At 32.7% G+C, this 20,335-nt stretch overlaps 1 protein-coding gene and 1 long non-coding RNA gene across 5 annotated transcripts in view; one reads left to right on the top strand and one right to left on the bottom strand.

Annotated features, from left to right (window-relative positions):
• The window catches only part of LOC143247766 (medium-chain acyl-CoA ligase ACSF2, mitochondrial-like), a 71,323-nt gene that overhangs the window by 6,650 nt on the left and 44,338 nt on the right, over nucleotides 1-20,335 (top strand). For 2 of the 4 annotated variants that reach the window (XM_076496217.1, XM_076496220.1), the window contains exons 5-6: nucleotides 279-389; nucleotides 2,793-3,036. In XM_076496217.1, the coding sequence (XP_076352332.1) occupies nucleotides 279-330 (52 nt within the window). In that variant the 3' untranslated portion in view covers nucleotides 331-389; nucleotides 2,793-3,036. Of the gene's footprint in view, nucleotides 1-278; nucleotides 390-2,792; nucleotides 3,037-4,845; nucleotides 5,859-20,335 lie in introns of those variants that run through there. The other 2 variants (XM_076496218.1, XM_076496219.1) reach the window with 2 other exon arrangements.
• Nucleotides 6,199-9,433, bottom strand: LOC143247770 (uncharacterized). Its single transcript, XR_013026708.1, has 3 exons — nucleotides 9,120-9,433; nucleotides 8,705-8,853; nucleotides 6,199-7,335 (listed from the first exon to the last, which is right to left on the bottom strand). It is a non-coding gene; the product is annotated as an uncharacterized LOC143247770 (long non-coding RNA).

Below are 20,335 nucleotides of genomic sequence, written 5' to 3'. Positions count from 1 at the left end.
GAGATTTTCTATATCATCTGATATTATTATCATTGATATTGTATTTTGTGATATTAATACCGTCCTTTGTGTCGTTTTCGGTATTGATAAGTGTTACGTGAATTACGTTATTAAACTCAGAATGTTGAATTGTGGAAAACGTTTAAGAGTTGCATTAACGTTACTGTTAAATTTGTTACTTTATAGGACTAGATTCAATGTAACGTGTACCATGCTATAAAACGTTGCACGTTAATCTGACAGTATACATAATATTTATTTTAATATATTTATTTTAGGTTGTTGGAGTTCCAGACCAACGAATGGGAGAAGAAGCTTGTGCTTGGGTGAAACTAAAAGGTGGATCAACGGTAACAGAAACGGAACTTCGGGAATATTGCAAGGGAAAAGTAAGTATTGTGTTGATATAACACCAGTTGAATTCGGATTTTTTAACCACTTTAGTTGAGTTTATGTTAATATATCATCAGTTAGGTAAAGTGCTAATATAACACCAGCTGAACACGGTGTTCATATGACATCAGGTGAGTACGTCGTAAACAGCACGCCACATGGGTGCAGTATGGACAGATAATAATACAGACCATGATACCATAAGTGTTCGTTAAGTGGGTTAGGTGAGATTTTACTGGTCTAAAAAATGGATTACACTGCGATTACTAAAGTTCATGGTTCTAGTGCGACTTGGATGATGCTCGTCAAGGTTTGTTTACAATAATCCCAGGATGTGGCTCATGGTGATAGTCCTAGTACTACACTGATAAGGAGTTATCTACACTTGATACTTGGACATCAGTTAGCTGTCACCTCTATAATGTTTCTTAACCACTACAACACAGAAGGGGAAGGTGACCTTTTAGTAAATTTTTTGTTAGCACTAAAATATACTCTTCAAAAAAACAAACGCAAAAGGGATATTTTTGTTATTTTAAAGAGAAATATATGTAATAACGTTACAAGCTCAGAGTATGTGATGTTACACATGTTAAGGCACTGATTGTCAGACCTAAATGACAATAAAAGTTGTGCACTTTGAAAACGGAGGAAAACATCGGATTTTTCGCCAAAACGCATTCGTGTCCAATACATTTGTTTGAGAGATCTGCATGTTCTGCAAGTGCAAGATGTGCAAATTCCCTATAAAAGTGACGGGTTCTCGGTTTTCATAGCTCAGCGTTAAGCCACCGACACGCAATACAGTTACTCCAAAACTGACTGAAGTACAACGCAACAACGCCATTGGTTGTTTAAGGCAGGCAAATCTCGATCACATGTTGCCAGAGCTGTGAATGTCCACCCAAGCACCATCACAAGGCTATGAAATCGTCACCAACAACATGGATCAACGTGTGACCGTCCACGATCTGGCAGACCTCGTGTGACCACGCCCGCACAAGATCGGTACATCCGGTTACGTCACCTTCGGGATAGGACCACCACTGCAACGTCTACTGCCTCAACCATAGCAGGGCTGCGTAGGATATCCGATCAGACCGTACGCAACCCCTACGAGATTCTTAGGCCCCATGTGCAACCCATCATGGTGAACGACAACGACGTTTTCAACATGACAACGCCCGTCCTCACACAACCCGACTCACCACTGTCTTCTTGAGACACCACAACATCAACGTTCTTACCTGGCCCTCCAGATCACCAGATTTAAACCCCATCGAACATCCTTGGGAAGAGTTGGACCGACGTCTGCGACGGCGACAACCTCAATCGCGTACTCTACCTCAGCTTGCAGTAGCTTTGCAGGCTGAGTGGACAGCCATTCCACAGGATGTGATTCTTCATCTCAACGCTTCCATGGGCAGGAGATGCAAAGCAGTTATTGATGCTCACGGGGGGAAATACTCGTTATTGAAGTTGAGTGATGTTAAACTTCACCTAGTGAGCGTGGACTTCACCTTTTCAGACTTTGGATGTTCAGCAGTGAATGTGCAAAGTTTCACGCATGTCATACAGAACTACCCGGAATAAACTTGTTAACAATTGGTCTCAAATTTTGCCTTTTGCGTTTCTTTTTTTGAGGAGTATATAACTAGAACCACCAGGTCTGAGGCTAAATACCTATGTAGCTCGTTAAAGCGACTGTGGGGATTTCCCTCATGGGATAGACTACTTTACAATGCTAAATCAGTAAAGGATGTGGATTGATTATTTTGTTACTTTATATCCAAGAAAGAGCCGTACTTTCGGCAAACACTGAGTTTAATTTTTTTAAATAATTTTCACATAAAGTTCTAAATGTCAACAGTTGTTGTTTTATCAAGCTTACTTTTATACACTCTTGTTTGTCATGTAACATCTGTAATATGTTATTAAAAAACAACCACACAGAAATTGGCAACTGGGATAGATTGAGGTTGTACAAATAGACATCGAGGTAAAACGTTCATTAAGGGAAATAACATTTAGATTATGTACAAACAGAATAATAATTTGAAGCACCTAAAGATATTAGGAACCAATAGAACTAAAAATTGATGAGTTCTGGTATTCAACAAAAAGCTTCCTGGACTACAAGATTTAAAAAAAAATATGTACGTATAATGATCTTCTCACACATGTCTTATTCTGAGCTACAGTAAACATACTAAGTATTGTCTAGAAACGTTTCTACTTATCTTATGTTCTTTCGTCATGAACTGTCACGTTTGATTTGTATTTTCTCATCGTAGACTTTTATTGTTTGACTTATATTGTTTCGTCATGACTTTTGTCCTCTATTTTTAACAACCTTACAAGTATATCTGTTAAATAATGAATATTGTTTCTTCTTTCAGATCAGTAACTTTAAAATTCCTCGGTACATCGTGTTGGTTGAAGACTTTCCAAAAACGTCGACAGGAAAAATAGTGAAATATAAAATAAAAGAAACAATGAGAGAAAACCTAAGGTGTATGAAATGACCAGGTTGTAAATGTATTATCATGAAACTTACCATAACATAAACATTTGTAATGTTAACCATAATATTCTGTACTGTTTCTATTATACAGATATGAGTAATAAACAAGTGTTAACGTGTTTCTTTCAGTGAGTCACATCTAAATAAAAAATCAATAGATTATTTTTATTTAAATCTGTTAAATATAGTTCTTCAGAAAATATAAAAACTTCTTTGTAATAAATATTCATTTGGAGAGAAGTATAGAGGGCTACAAGACGTACAGTAAACATAATTCATCGTGTTTATCAACATTAGTGTCAGCTAATGAAAACAACATTGCAGTCATTTCTATAGTGGAGTACTGACCGGCATTAATTGTTATTGTAATATTGACATTGTGTACAGAAGTTGTATGGAAGCTGATCTGGTGTTTTATAAACCATGATATTTATATTAATAGTTTAGGTACATCGAAATTTTGATAGTAAATATCTCATTTAGTTTGTGGTTTTACTTACATAAAAGGAATTATATTAGATTCATACATATACCGTGTTAGAAACGTGAATAATTCATTTGTGGACAGTATTCAAGAAATGTACTCTAACTAAAGTTCCATATGAAATAATGTCCACAAATTACCAAAATGTTTTAATGTTATCTTATACAATGATGACATATTAAGACACCCTAGCAACACACCCTCTGATTCTAGTTTCTGGACACCATTACTCTCAGGTATTTAATATATAACACTTATGCCCCCTCACGTATCAGCATATTACAAAACAGTTTGCTAACTGACGTCTTTTAGTGTGTATGTCCATAAAATAAGTTGTTCTAGTAAGCATGTTAGTAAGATGAGGTGAAAGTTAATATTTGATGTTATATTAACAAATATCCGACGTCTAATGGACATATATATGAATATATGTTTACTACTACATAGGATTTTATATCAAACCAGTCACTGTTTCTCATCAGCTCAGTCAGATATATTTAATTTTGATAAATTTAAACACAAAAAGTAGGACAGAACTAAATCGAAAGGATTATGAATTATAAATAATGTGTAAACAGAAATTTATTAACGTGCCGTAACTTCGACATTACGTAAATATAATATCATTTCTACGTTCTCTGGAGCTTTAAGGACTGCACACTGCAGGTTAGTACAGAGGTGATCTGCTGTGTAGACATGATTATATACGTATTAACGTTTCTAATGTGTGTTGTGCTTGTATAGATATTGATACTTTTATTGTATGTTATCCCTTGCAGATACTAACATTTTAAGTTTTTATTTTGTTCAGATAGATATTAGTTATTCGAGTGTGTGTTGTGTTTATATAAATATTAACACTTTTATTTTTTGTTGTGTTATGTAGATACCAACACTTCCGGTGTCTATTGTGTTTATACAGATAATGACACTTTTATTGTATATTTTGTTATACAGATACCAACACTTCCTGTGTGTTTTTATACAAATATAAACACTTATATAGTATGTTGTGTTGTTCAAATACCAATACGGATAACATAATTCCAAGTGTATCTGTGTATTTATACATATGAAAAATTCCCATGTATCAATTCTTTTATAATTGTTTTAAAGTCTTAAAAGAAGCGTTGAATTACATGGATATCAATATTTAGATGTAATATTATGTTAATAGGTTTTAATTATATTTCACAGCGTACATGGACGTCATTAATCAATAGATAAAGGTTATTTAATACCTGCATCAGTACGTTGTGGTATATACAGACATGTGAAAAAGTCAGGAAAAAGTGTGACTGTGTTGCGGGCGGTAAACTTAGCGAAGTGTTGTTGTGATAGTGGGCACTGTAGAGTTTGGTTGTGTTGTGCAAGTGGGCGCTGTAGAGTTTGGTTGCGTTGTGCAAGTGGGAGTTTATTGTTTCCTTTCACTTTAATTTTTTAGAAGTGTCTGCGAAAATTTAGTGAAGTAATATGGCGTCATCAAATTGTGAGAAACGAAAGTATGAAGATAAAAACAAAAGCTTCAAGCCAGAGAGAAAGAGCATTTTGCTTTCGCCATTACAGAAGGTAAACCTTTGTGTCTTATCTGTAATGTGTTACTCAGTCATTACAAGAAGGTAAACCTTTGTGTCTTATGCTGCTGTGAATCACTGTACTTTGTAATGAAGTTTGTGAAGATGAAACATCGTTCCATCCTGACAAATCAACACCTGACGGAGATAATTCGTACAGCCTTGACGACATGTCAACCGAAAGTTCAACTACTCACAACCAAGATGGAAACTTACACAATCTCTACTAGCAGTAAATAGTCTGATCAAGGTCTGTTTGTGTCAGAAAAATATTATGACAAGACTACAATTTTGTAAGGTGGTATCTGATTAAAATATATTTAATATTATTGTTTTACATATTTTCCTCCATGTTATGACCAGATATTTACTAGGATAAATAAATATAATTAAAAATATCTGTTTTTACATTTTTTATTTTTGGCAGTCTTATTTAATGTTAATGTTAATTTGCATATTTTTCTTAGATGTTTCCGTAGTTCATGACCGTGCTAAATACACTCAATATAGTTAAAACAATAATCAGTCAGAATTTTGAAAACTTTTGGAATATATATATGTACTTTACAATTATTAAAACTAATACAGATTAACAGTTTAAAAACTACATATATGTATTTATTAATATTTATGTACCAGAATGTACATGTAACAATAAAAACGTGTGTGTAATATTTGAACATGTTTTCAAACATCTGAAGCTTATCGTATGTGGCTCTCCCATATCTTTTTTATTTCACTACAGGTATATACTTACCAACTAACCTCCCTTCAGTGAAAAATCTTTGTGATTTGTCCCAACATTTGCATGCACTCCCTCAACTAAATAGACTTAACTGAGCCACATCTTTTACTTTCTTCCGTGTACTCGCTGGAATCACCTATAAAATAACTTTACAAAAAATATATTTGGTATCGACAAATTTTGATTCGCCTTGATTTATATCGTAAAGAGAAATAACAATATTTTAATTAAATAATAAAGTCAGCATACTATTCACTTCATTTGACCACACAGCAGAATTCACGATACCATAATGGGAAACTTTTGCAATCTTAAAGTGTCATGTGAAGCACATACTAGAAACAGTAGCTATATATATCCAGTTTTTATTTGATTAAAACAAAAATATACGTGAACGGATCATCATGAACTCTTTTTTGTGTGTATATCACGATTCATATGGTTGATTAAAAGAAAACTCAGGATATATTTGTGTGTTTATAAATATACACTTTGTTTACTAATAAAATACTATATATTAACTTTCTACATTGTTTTCAACATTTTACTAAATTAAAGTACGTTTTATGTATAAAATCGAAACACTTGAAGACATGAACAAACTGTTCTACCTTTCTATACCTCTTGTAAAGCACTGATTGCAGGAGAGTCTTTCAGAAAACAAGATTACTTCCAACAGTTGTGTTCTGTTGTACCAGAGATTATATCATCCAAACCAGGCCAGATTAAAAGTAGCAGGTAAGGTAAAGACAATATAGATTATAATGTTTAAACCTGGTCAGATTACATGTAGCGGGTAACATAAAGTAAAACATCTCAGAATGTTGAAACCAGACCAAATTAAAAGTAAAATGTAAGGTAAAAAACAAAATGCATTATAATGTTGAATCCAGGTCAGATTAAAGTAGAAGGTAAGGTAAAGAACAATATAAACAATGATAACATGTTGAAACACCCTAACAACACACCCTCTGATTCTAATTCATGGACACCATTACCCTCAAGTATTTAATATAAAACACTTATTTCCCCTCACGTAATAACATAGTACAAAACAGTTTGCTAACTGATGTCTTTTAGTGTGTATGTCCATAAAATAAGTTGTTCTACTAAGCATGTTAGTAAGGTGAGCTGATAGTTAATCTTTGATATTATATTAACAAATATCCGACGTCTAATGGACATATATATGTCTATTTACTAATACGTAGGATTTAATCTGAAACTAGTTCACTGTTTCTCATCAACTCTATCAGATATATTTAATTTTGATAATTTCGACCTCACGTAATAAAAATATCTTAAACTATCAGCAATCATGACATTCAAGAGGACTACCCGGGCTTCTGACAACGGACAGATTACACACTAACACGATCCAATTCTAAAAATGGACGAACAGGAATCCCAGTGTGATGTAAACGAATAGTGATTCTATTTCTTAATTAGAATGTTGAAAACAATGGACTGAAAGTGATCAATTTGATACTTATTAATACAATACTAACATTCACCTTGCAATATTCTCGAAGTTCCGTTTCTGTTACACTGATCCACCTTTTAGTTTCACCCAAGCACAAGCTTCTCCAATTCGTTGGTCTGGAACTCCAACAACCTGAAATAAAAATATTAAAATAAATATTATATGTACTATGAAACCAACGTACAACGTTTAACAGCATGGTACATGTAACTTCGAAACTAGTCCTTTAAGTAACAAATTTAACAAACATGTTAGTGCAACTCTTAAACTTTTCTCACAATTCAACATTCTGACTTTAAATAACATGATTCACGTAACACTTATAGATATCCCAAACGGTATCAATATCACAAAATACAATATCAATAATAATAATATCAGATGCTATAGAAAATCTCCAGGGCACTGACTACGTGAAAATAACAGTACATAGTCACTTAGTTATGAATGTATAATACAAATTATTGTTAACATTACTTTTTAGTATTATTATTAGGCTTACTTGTTTTAATGCTTCAAATACATTAAAAGATTAAGGCCGTCATGTTAAATGACCAAAAACAAAATTTGAATTTTGCGAAAGAGGTAATACTAGAGGTAAGACAGCTAATCATCATCAATCACTGCCAACTCTTTGGCTACTCTTTTTACCAACAAAGAGTCGGATATCTGTCACATTATAACGTCCTCACGGCTGAAAGGAGCAGAATGTTTGGGGCGAAAGCAATTCGAATCGCGGATTACAAGTCGGTAACTTCAACCATCTAGTAATGTCGGACTCTAAAATTTGAAGAGTACAAGCCCATCTGAGAAATCTCACCTGATCTTCAACGACATCTGAATGACTGAGGAGGAACTCTTCCACTTCCTGAGGATAGATGCATTCTCCTCCTCTGTTGATCATGTCTTTAAATGTACCAACAATACTGAAGTAGCCATCTTCATCCATCACAGCAATATTTCTGTGTCATTTATATGCAAAAACGGCTCGTTTGGGTTGAGAAAATATTTTACATAGAAGAGCGAACAACGTTTCGACCTTATTCGGTCATCGTCAGGTTCAAGGTCTTCTTTATATCATGACCTAGAAACTTAAAGTACTACAACAGAATAAGAGAACAGAGTTAGTTCAGTGTCACTCAGTTAGTTAGATAGTGATTGTTATGATGTCTATTTGTCTGTATTTCAATTACTCAGTTTATTTGTCTTGTAACGATCGACTAACCCTAACGTTATTCATATATGTTTATAAGTGAGTTATTCGTATGTACTATTAGACCTGAAATTTATGTTGAACTGTATTTGTGCAGTTAGGCTCATCAGGAACCGTATCTTTGAGCAAACTTAACCGGATTAATAAATGAATTCCGAACGCGGACAAGATGTTCTCTTTTAGAAAACAATCGAAAAACCTTCCTAGCCGATAATAACAGTTACAAGAAGAAAGTTGAAGGATCAGAGTGGACATGAAGTGGACAAATCCTAGTTATTTATATCTTACCCAGTGTGATACCAACGTGCATCATCAAAAACTTGACCAGTTTGTTCCTTGTCACCCCAGTATTCCAAGAACGATTAACGATCACGTGTACAAAGTTCTCCTTCTTTGTTGACCGGAACTATTCGTCCATCAATGTTCACTATTTTAAGCTGAGAACATATTTAAAGATTGTAAAAGTACAACACACGTTTAGCATGAACATGTGAACTCTTACTATGGTACACCTTGCATGGTTAATGTACATAATACACTAACTACAACCTTACTTTGTATAATTTATGGTACACTTCACATGGTTAATGTACATAATACACTAACTACAACCTTACTTTGTATAATTTGTGGTACATCTTACATGATATTACCTAATATATTCATTACAACTACAGCATGTGCTCTAATATCCTACACTTACCTCAACATGGTCAAGTGGTGTTCCAACTGTGTGGTATTTCTTTTCCGGTCTTTCTCCTGGACGTGTTGAACAACTTGCCGGACTATTTTCTGTTGTTCCGTATACATTCTGTGGGGAAGGAAAGATAGTGGTGATTCCTATGACGAAGTTTTCCAAGAAATGGTTGAAATTCTACATCACTGATTACTGATACCATATATCTATTAGTTACAAAGTAACACTAAACGTAGCCCTAATGTTCTAACTAGTCAAAAACCAGGTGCTACAACTACTTGAAGTTCATATCAGAACAAGTTTGTACGAAGATTCTGAGAAGGTCCTTAGAATACGGTGGGTTTAATCAGTTTACCTTTTTTTTAGTGGCAGATACAATGCAGTAATGTATTTTACATAATAAATTATTTCTTTATATTATATGGAACTGATGAAACTCCAGAGAGATGATCAGTGTTTGAATTTGTCTCATATCTCTACAAAGAATGTTTGTTGAATTAGGTTAAATTTATTTTTTATAACTGATGTTTAGAATAGAAATTTAATTATTAACTTCAAGATAAAAAATCAAGAAATACCTAAAAGTGTAAAATAATATAAATTATATAAAAAATTAACAAACAATTTTAGCAAATAAAATATTGTAAATTGTTAATAAAAATAGAATAACGATGCTTTTATTTTAAAACATTTAAACATGTTGTACACTTTAGTGAAGGTTAATATTTTTTATTGTTTGTTTATCTTGTGAATATGAAATAAAATAATAACAATAGAAAAATCTGAACGTTCATTATTCTACATGTATTTGTGTTTTTAATTGATGTATTATTTTATAGTGTTTCATCATTACCGTAACTTTGTTCTATTGTTCCAGTATTATTTTATAGTGTTTCATGATTCCCAGAGCTTTGTTTTACTCTTGAAGTTTTATTTTATATGGTTTCATAATTATAATGAATTTGTTTTACTCTTTCAGTATTATTTCATATAGTTTCATGATTACCATAATCTTGATGAAACTTTGCCTCTTGTGAAGACATAAGTGTAGAGGATGACGTTTCGAAAGACTTCCGCTTTTCGTTTTCAAATCAGTGTTTATGTAGGTGTTGTCGGTGTTTTATTGTGCCTTGGTGGATTGTGGATAGCGTGGTGGGTTAGATTATCTGTGTTTCTGATTGCAGGAAAGAATTCCTGTACCTTCAACCTATTGCAGGCACAGACTACTCACCTGTAATCCGGAATCTCTCTTTGGTGAAGGTTTCATAGTGTTAATATGAAATGATTCTTTGATTTTTCTTGTCTTCCAGAATTTATCTGGGTCAGTGATTCCAGTTTTATCCCAGTTTATTCTATGTCCAATTGACGTCACGTACAATGCAATGGCTGATTTTTGTGTTTTCATGAGTCTTGTTCTATCTTTATGTTCTTGTCGCGAGAGTTTTAAACAGAATGATTGCACCTCATCCTTCATCAAATCTCCCTGAAGACCACGACAGAAAGAAAATATCAGAATGTTACCACCACTACCACAATTTACCAACCATACCTGCAACATTTCAGTGAAAAACTCAAATGTACAGCCAAGAAATTCAACCTACAAGTCTGTGGAAATCCTACAATACGTTAAGGTCCATTCTGGTAAAAAACAAACAGCGACCAACCAATGAAAATTTGAAAAACGTCATCTATGAAATTCCGTGTTCCTGGAACGATACATACATTGGAGAAACGAGAAGAACACTCGTGATAAGAATAAAAGAATATGGATAAAAAATATGTGTTGTCACGTTAGCGTATTGCTAGAACTCAAGAATGACTGATATGAATTTGGATTCTGTAAAAGAGAGTTGAACGTCTGTAATAAAAACCTTCAATGTTGGTTATTCTATTTAAACATGAAGACAAATTGTTGATGTAATGAAAGTGAATAAATATTGTGTGAAGAAAAAAGAACAGTTACCATGACGACAAAAATAATAATAGATGTTGTTTGTAAGTATATTCTATATTCATGATAATAGTAGACATAGTGGAAAATAAAGAGTGTGTGACTGTGTTAAAGGTTAAACATTCTTAAAAACAGTGATGTCGAGAAACCCACTTGTTGAGAAATTTATATGCAAAAACTGCTCGTTTGGGTTGAGAAATTAATTTACATGGAAGAGCGAACATACTATATATACTATATATTCCAGACATCAGCAGACAAATAACCAACATTTGGCAAAAACTAGTAACAAAATATGACATTCCAGTTAATACCAAATTTATTCAAAAACCAGGCACAAAACTGAGGTCTATACTATGTAAAAACTACACTGACAAACACCACACTAACATTATTTATAAAATACAATGTGATAACTGCCACGACTTCTATATTGGAGAAACAAGTAGAAAAATGGAAACCAGATTCAAAGAACATAAAAAAGTCACCTTCACACGTTTTCGAACACTGCAAGTCAAATAAACACAACATAACCATAGAAAACACTCAAATACTAAATAAAGAAACAAACATATACAAACGCAAAATTAAAGAAGCCTTACTTATACAACAACTTAACCCCAAAATAAACCAATATAAAGGAACGCCTTTATACTTATATTAATATAATAAAATAAATAAAATTATATATTCAAACATCTAACACCGCCCTCTACATTCCGACACTCAGTTACACAACCCCTTTCAAACATGTGGTCAGCTTCCGGTCAGTTACCTCTTTCTTTGTGAACCTGACGATGACCGAAGAAGGTCGAAACGTTGTTCGCTCTTCTATGTAAAATATTTTCTCAACCCAAACGAGCCGTTTTTGCATATAGATTAGACACTGAATGATTACATATTTGAGTCGAGCAATAAAGAAAATTTAATAAACAAATCTCGTTAATGCATAGGCATTTAACCATTGGTGCAATGGCGTAATATTTCCGTAATTACGAAACCTCACGTGTTCCAATTGTTCTTCGAGATTTACTTACGAGCCCTATTTTGATATTATTTCGTAACAAAATTGGCAGCTAATCGTAAAAAAAAGTTGACGACGAAAACCGGCAATTTTATGAAAATTGGACTGCGCAATACTATTTTGTTCAACAACAGAAGAACGTGATTTGTCTGCTGTATCATTCGACAGTAGCAGTGACGAAGGTATCCAATATAAAATGTCATTATGAGTCGAAGCATAAAGATTTCCACAACGTTATCGGTAATGAACGAAGCTCGAATTGAATCTCTGCAGCGGTCGCTGAATCACCAGCAGAACATTTTCTCAAAGCAGTCAGCAGATTTAGGTACAGCAGGTGAGGTCAGTTACGATATTTCGTTGATGATAGCGAAATCTGGCCGACCGTTCACTGATGGTGATTTTGTCAAGCAATGCATGATTACTGCATCGGAAAAGTTATGTCCAGAAGCAGTTTGCAAGCTACAGACGGTGGCTTTGAATCGTATGACAGTTCACCGAAGAATTTCACACCTCTCAGCAGACTTGACAAGGCAGCTTACAAATAAAGCAGCCAACTTTGTCTACTTCTCTTTAGCAGCAGACGAGTCGACTGACGTCAGTTCAACAGCACAGCAACTAGTTTTTGTTCGTGGTGTGTCGTCATCGTTTGGTATCACAGAGGAACTAATCGACATGGATTACATGCCGAAAGGTCAGACAACTGGGTCTGCTCTATTCGAGGAGACAGTACGACTGTGTAGTAGTGTTTCATTGGATTTCACGAAACTGGTAAGTGTGACAACTGATGGAGCACCAGCCATGACCGAAGAAAGTAGCAGGCTGGTAGCACTGTTAATGAAGCATCGAGGAAAGCAAAACAAACAGTTGGTGAAGTTGCACTGTATTATTCACTAACAGAACCTGTGCAGTAAAAAACTTGGTTTTCAGGCACTGATGGCATTAGTGACGAAAACCATTAATTTCATCAAATTACGAGGGCTCAATCACCGTCAGTTTCAAAGTCTTCTTGAAGAAATTGATTCAGACTATGGTGACCTTGTGTATCACTGTGAGGTACGCTGGCTGAGTCGAGGGAAGATGTTCAGAAGATTCTGAGAGTTGATTGATGAGGTGATATAATTCCTCAGAAGCAAGAACATAAACACAGAAGTGATTTTTATCACTGATCCAGCATGGCAAGCTGATTTGACCTTTCTGGTCGACATGATACAACACCTGAATGATCTGAGTTTGAAGTTGCAGGCAAAATTCGACTTGTCTGTCAGCTTGCAAATCACGTCTCAGCTTTCAGGACAAAGTTCCAGTTGTTCCGGCAGCAAACAGCATCAGGCAACTTTGTGCACTTTCCCACTTTTCAGTCACAGCTACAGAAGAATCAGGACATTGATACACAAGTTTATGTTGGAAAGCTAGATACCTTGATTCAATCCTTCAACTCATGGTTTCATGACTTTGACCAATGCAGATTGTTGATGAAACTTTTTGCTGATCCGTTCAGTGTGGATGACTTGTTAGCAGAATATCAGCTCGAACTTACTGATCTCCAGGCATCTGATGAACTGCGTGCTATTTACCGAGAAAACAGTTTGCTTGACTTCTACAAAACGTTGCCTGATAATTTACTAATCTTCACTTTTTTGTGGCCCCCAACGGTTACGAAAAGTCTGTTTGTGGCTCCTAACTCAAAAGGTTTGTACACCACTGCTCTAGTACATTATATCATAATACACATATTCAGTATAATACTTATATTCTATTACATTACTTCATAATACTCGTACACAGTATAATAGCAATTCTTAAGTACTTTCTATCATAATACCAAGGAATAGTATGATACTTACTCTCTAGTATTTTATATCATAATACACATGGACAATATAATACGTATACTCTAGTACATTTTGTAATAATACACTAAAATAGCATCTTACTTATGCTACATTACATTATATCACAATATCCATACTCAGTTTATTATTTATACTCTAATAAATTGTATATTAATACACAAAAACAGTTTAATAATTATACTGTAGTACACTGTATCACTGTATCCAAACATTATATCATAATACACATATACAGTGTGTTACTTACACTCTAGTACGTTATGTAACAATTCACATACTCTGTATGGAAACTACACTCTAATACATTACGTCATAATACATATCAAAAGTATGATAGTTATATTCTAGTAAATTATATCGTATTAAGCATATGTATATTGATACATTTCGTCCAGTACATTATATCATAATACACAGGAATAGTATGATATTTATATTCTAGCATATTATATCGTAATACACACACACAATATAATACTTATACCCTACTACATATCATAATAAACATACTAATTATAATACTTAAACTCTGGTACATAAAATCACAATGCACATATTTAGTATAAATCTTTTACTCTAGTACATTATGTACTACATAATAATTATGTACATATAATTCAGTATAATAATTTATATCATAATTCACAATAATAATATGACACATATACTGTACAACATTATAACATAATACACATACTTAGTATAATACTTGTACTCTGTTACAATATATTATAATACACACACAGTATTCAACTTATACTCCTCAACAATAAATCATAATACATTCACACAGAATTGAACTTATACTCCACGATAGTATATCATAAAACACGTACACCTTTTGTGTAATATACCACACTACATCACATGTGACACAGTGTGATACTTACATTCCAGTATATTATAACTTATTACACATATATAGTATGGTAGTTATACTCGAAAATCATATCATAATATACATACACTATATGGTATAATATCAGAGTTTATTATGCAATAATACACATACACTGTACAATAGTTATACTCTATTATAGCATATGATAAAATCCATAGACAGTATGATACTTATACTGTATTACATTATATTAAAATGCACATACACGGTACGGTAATTATACCGTAGAACATTTTGTATCAATACACCTGTACAGTGTGATAATTATAATCTAGTGAATTATATATTAATACAAATACACAGTATAATACTAATTCTCCAGTACACCATATCATAAAACACATCTACAACATGATATTTATAATCTACTACATTATAGGCCTAGTATAGCCAAGAGTCGTATCAAATATGCTCGCCCTTTCACCCGTGTGGGCGTTATAATGTGACTGTCAATCGCACTATTCGTTGGTAAAAGAGTAACCCAAGAGTTGGCGGTGGGTGGTGATGTCTAGCTGCCTTCCCTCTAGTCTTACACTGCTAAATTAGGGACGGCTAGCGCAGATACCTCTCGAGTAGCTTTGCGCGAAATCCAAAACAAACAAACAAACTACATTATAATTTAAGACACAAAAACAGTATGATACTTATATTCTACTACATTATATTATAATACAAAAGAATGATACTTATATTCTACTACATTATATTATAATACACACACACGCAGTATAGTACTTGTTCTCCAATTATTATATCATAATACAAAAGAATAGGATGATACTTATATTCTACTACATTATATTATAATACAAAAGAATGATACTTATATTCTACTACATTATATTATAATACACACACACGCAGTATAGTACTTGTTCTCCAATTATTATATCATAATACAAAAGAATAGGATGATACTTATATTCTACTACATTATATTATAATACACACACACGCAGTATAGTACTTGTTCTCCAATTATTATATCATAATACAAAAGAATAGGGTGATACTTATATTCTACTACATTATATTATAATACACACTCACGCAGTATAGTACTTGTTCTCCAATTATTATATCATAATACAAAAGAATGATACTTATATTCTACTACATTATATTATGATACACACACACGCAGTATAGTACTTGTTCTCCAATTATTATATCATAATACAAAAGAATGATACTTATATTCTACTACATTATATTATAATACACACACACGCAGTATAGTACTTGTTCTCCAATTATTATATCTTAATACAAAAGAATGATACTTATATTCTACTACATTATATTATGATACACGCACACGCAGTATAGTACTTGTTCTCCAATTATTATATCATAATACAAAAGAATGATACTTATATTCTACTACATTATATTATAATACACACACACGCAGTATAGTACTTGTTCTCCAATTATTATATCATAATACAAAAGAATGATACTTATATTCTACTACATTATATTATAATACACACACACGCAGTATAGTACTTGTTCTCCAATTATTATATCATAATACAAAAGAATGATACTTATATTCTACTACATTATATTATAATACACACACACACAGTATAGTACTTGTTCTCCAATTATTATATCATAATACAAAAGAATAGGATGATACTTATATTCTACTACATTATATTATAATACACACACACGCAGTATAGTACTTGTTCTCCAATTATTATATCATAATACAAAAGAATGATACTTATATTCTACTACATTATATTATAATACACACACACAGTATAGTACTTGTTCTCCAATTATTATATCATAATACAAAAGAATAGGATGATACTTATATTCTACTACATTATATTATAATACACACACACGCAGTATAGTACTTGTTCTCCAATTATTATATCATAATACAAAAGAATGATACTTATATTCTACTACATTATATTATAATACACACACACGCAGTATAGTACTTGTTCTCCAATTATTATATCATAATACAAAAGAATAGGGTGATACTTATATTCTACTACATTATATTATAATACACACACACGCAGTATAGTACTTGTTCTCCAATTATTATATCATAATACAAAAGAATGATACTTATATTCTACTACATTATATTATAATACAGGGTGTCCAAAATATGTATGCATACTCTGAATGATTATAAATGCAACGTTTATTAACATATAACTAGGTTTTATAATCGAAGTTTAAGAAGACAAGTGTAGAATCTTCCGAGTTATCGCAGGTATTCTAATCCAGATAACGGTGCAAACTTCACTTCATTTTGTATTGGGTGCACTTTGATTCGCTGCTGCTCTCAGCTCATTGACTGTTGTAGCTTTGTGCTATAAACCTTATCTTTGACGTGTCCCCATGAAAAGAGTCCAAAGGTACGAGGTCTGGTGAACATGGGGGAAATCTTCTTTGGAAACTGTGCATCCTTTGCAGATTTCACAGGTCACAAAATTCAACTCTCCGATCAGGATCGTCTTCATTGAGGATATGGAATAATGCCGGAATAAAACTTTCCCAATGAACGTGCGATGGATTTTGGAATTCCTGTCTCACGGGCTGTTTGCCTAACTGATATTCTTGCAAAACGGTCGACACATTCAAATAGTTCTGCTTCTCGTGTGGGACTGGTGGACAACCGCGATCTTCAGAATGCCCTTTATGGACGAATTGAACAGTTCCATTTCACTTCAGCTACATTCTCACACTTCCAGTAGAACTTAACGATGAATTTCCTTTTCACAAAGCTTAGTCTTGCTTCTACCATTACTTGAAATCAGACGCACCTTTAAAAAAAGAAAGTTTGAGTGAGTTATAATCGTTCAAAGTGTGTATACATTTTTCTGGGACACCGTGTATACACATACAGTGTGGTTGTTATACCACAGTACATTATATCATGATATATATACATACAAAGTCTGATACATACATTCCAGTACGTTAACTATTATTCCCCATACACAGTGTGGTACTTATACTCCATAATATTATATCATAATACACTTACACTATATGGCAGTCATACGATATAAAATCATATAATAATACAGATACACAGCATGACAGTTATACTCCAGTACATTACATCATAATACACATACACAGTATGATAGTAATATTCTAGTACATTACATCATAATACATATACACAGTATATTAATAATACTCTAGTGTATTACATGTTATATATTAATACACATACACAGCATGATAATTATATTCTAGTATATATTATCATAATACTTATACTCTAATACATCACATTTTAATACAAAGAATAGTAAAATACTTATACTCTAGAACATTATATCATAATACACAAGAAAAGTATGATACTAATGATCTCGTACATCATAATACACATGCTCAGTATAAAACTTGTACTCTAGTACTTTATATATTAATACACTTACACTGTATGATAGTTTAAGTTTCTAGGTCATGATAGAATGATGACTTGCAATCCAATATCTAAATTATAAAATTTAAAATGTAACTTACAACGTTATTCTACGTTTAAAACATGTCTCAAATATATCGTCATGACAGATGAAGATGTAAATTATTTCTATATATTGATAATACAATATGACACAGAGATATTGCTGTGATGGATGAAGATGGCTACATCAGTATTGTTGGTACATTTAAAGACATGATCAACAGAGGAGGAGAAAGCATCTATCCTCAGGAAGTGGAAGAGTTCCTCCTCAGTCATCCAGATGTCGCTGAAGCTCAGATGAGGTTTCTCAGAAAGACTTGTACTCTTCAAATATAGTACAGCATGACTAGATAATTGAACTTATCGACTCGTAATCCATGATTCGAATCGCTTTCGCACAAAACATTCTGCTCCTTTCAGCCGTGAGGAAGTTTTAATGTGACGGTTATCAGACACTTTGTTTGTAAAAAGAGTAGCCAAAGAATTAGCAGTGATTGGTGATGACTAGCTGCCTTCCCTCTAGTATTACACTTTTTAAATATGACGGCCTTAAACTTTTAATGTATTTGAAGCATTAAAACTAGTAAGCCTAATAATAGTACTAAAAAGTAAAGTTAACAATAATTTGTATTATACATTCATAACTAAGTGACTATGTACTGTTATTTTCACGTAGTCAGTGCCCTGGAGATTTGTCTATAACATTTGATATTATTATCATTGATATTGTGTTTTGTGATATTGATACCTTTGTGATATTTTGGCTATTCATAAGTGTTAGGTGAATAATATTAAAGTCAGAATGTTGAATTGTGGAAAAAGCTTAAGTGTTGCAGTAACGTTATTGTTAAATTTGTTACTTGTAGGATTAGTTTCAATGTTATATGTACCATGCTGTTGAACGTGGTACGTTGATCTGACAGTACACAAAATATTTATTTTGATATTTTTATTATAGGTTGTTGAAGTTCCTGACCAACGAATGGTAGAAGAAACTTGTGCTGGGTGAAACTAAAAGGTGGATATTTTGTAATATGCTGATACGTGAGGGGGTATCAGTGTTGTATATTACATACCTGAGGGTAATGGTGTCCAGCAACTAGAATCAGAGGGTGTGTTGCTAGGGTGTCTCAACATGTCATCATTGTATAAGATAACATTAAAACACTTTGGTCGTTTTTGGACATTATTTCATATGAAACTTTAGTTAGAGTACATTTCTTGAATACTAACACAGTACATGTATGAATCTAATATAATGCCTTTTATGGATATTACATTACCTATTTATTTAAGTAAAACCACAAACTAAATGAAATATTTATTATTAAAATTTCAATGTACCTAAACTATTAATATAAATAACATGGTTTATAAAAAACCAGATCAGCTTCCATACAACTTCTGAACACAATGTCCATATTACTATTTGTTCACTTCAATCACTAAGTGATATTTCATGTACGTTATAAACGACATAGTGTTATCAACATTACTGTATAGTACAACAATCAGTAAAAGGTTAAAACAGTGTCTGTCAGAAAATATAACTTATAATATATTTCAATATGAATGATAATTTGACTGTTATCGATTCAGTTCTACATTTAATATGTACTTAAACTAAAAAACCTGCATCATCATGTGAAATGTATGAGATTTACAACTTTATTTACACAACAACAAATATTATATATATTCATATGTGTGTGTGTATTAAAATGGTAACATGGTTAGTTGTTTATATGTGGTGTTGATAAGTTGAGTCACAACTCCGGACATATAATTTTTAATATACAGTCTAACGTTCAGTGAAACTTGTGTTACTTTTCAAATATAAATAGATTCATCCTGTCACCACTAGTAATGAAACTGATGTAGTTCTACTGATATAAGTAAGAGTAAAGAACCACTTGGTAAATGTATTTATGTCGTATTTTATATTTATTTACAAATCTAATTTCTATGTTTCTTTACCACACTAATATTTATTTTACCCCGTCATGGCCAAGTTGGTTATGACG

This window comes from Tachypleus tridentatus, chromosome 3 (assembly GCF_004210375.1).
Source record: "Tachypleus tridentatus isolate NWPU-2018 chromosome 3, ASM421037v1, whole genome shotgun sequence".
NCBI classification, from domain to species: domain Eukaryota; kingdom Metazoa; phylum Arthropoda; class Merostomata; order Xiphosura; family Limulidae; genus Tachypleus; species Tachypleus tridentatus.
The sequence above is the reverse complement of the archived record's forward strand: the minus strand, read 5'-3'. Positions and strand labels throughout refer to the sequence as shown.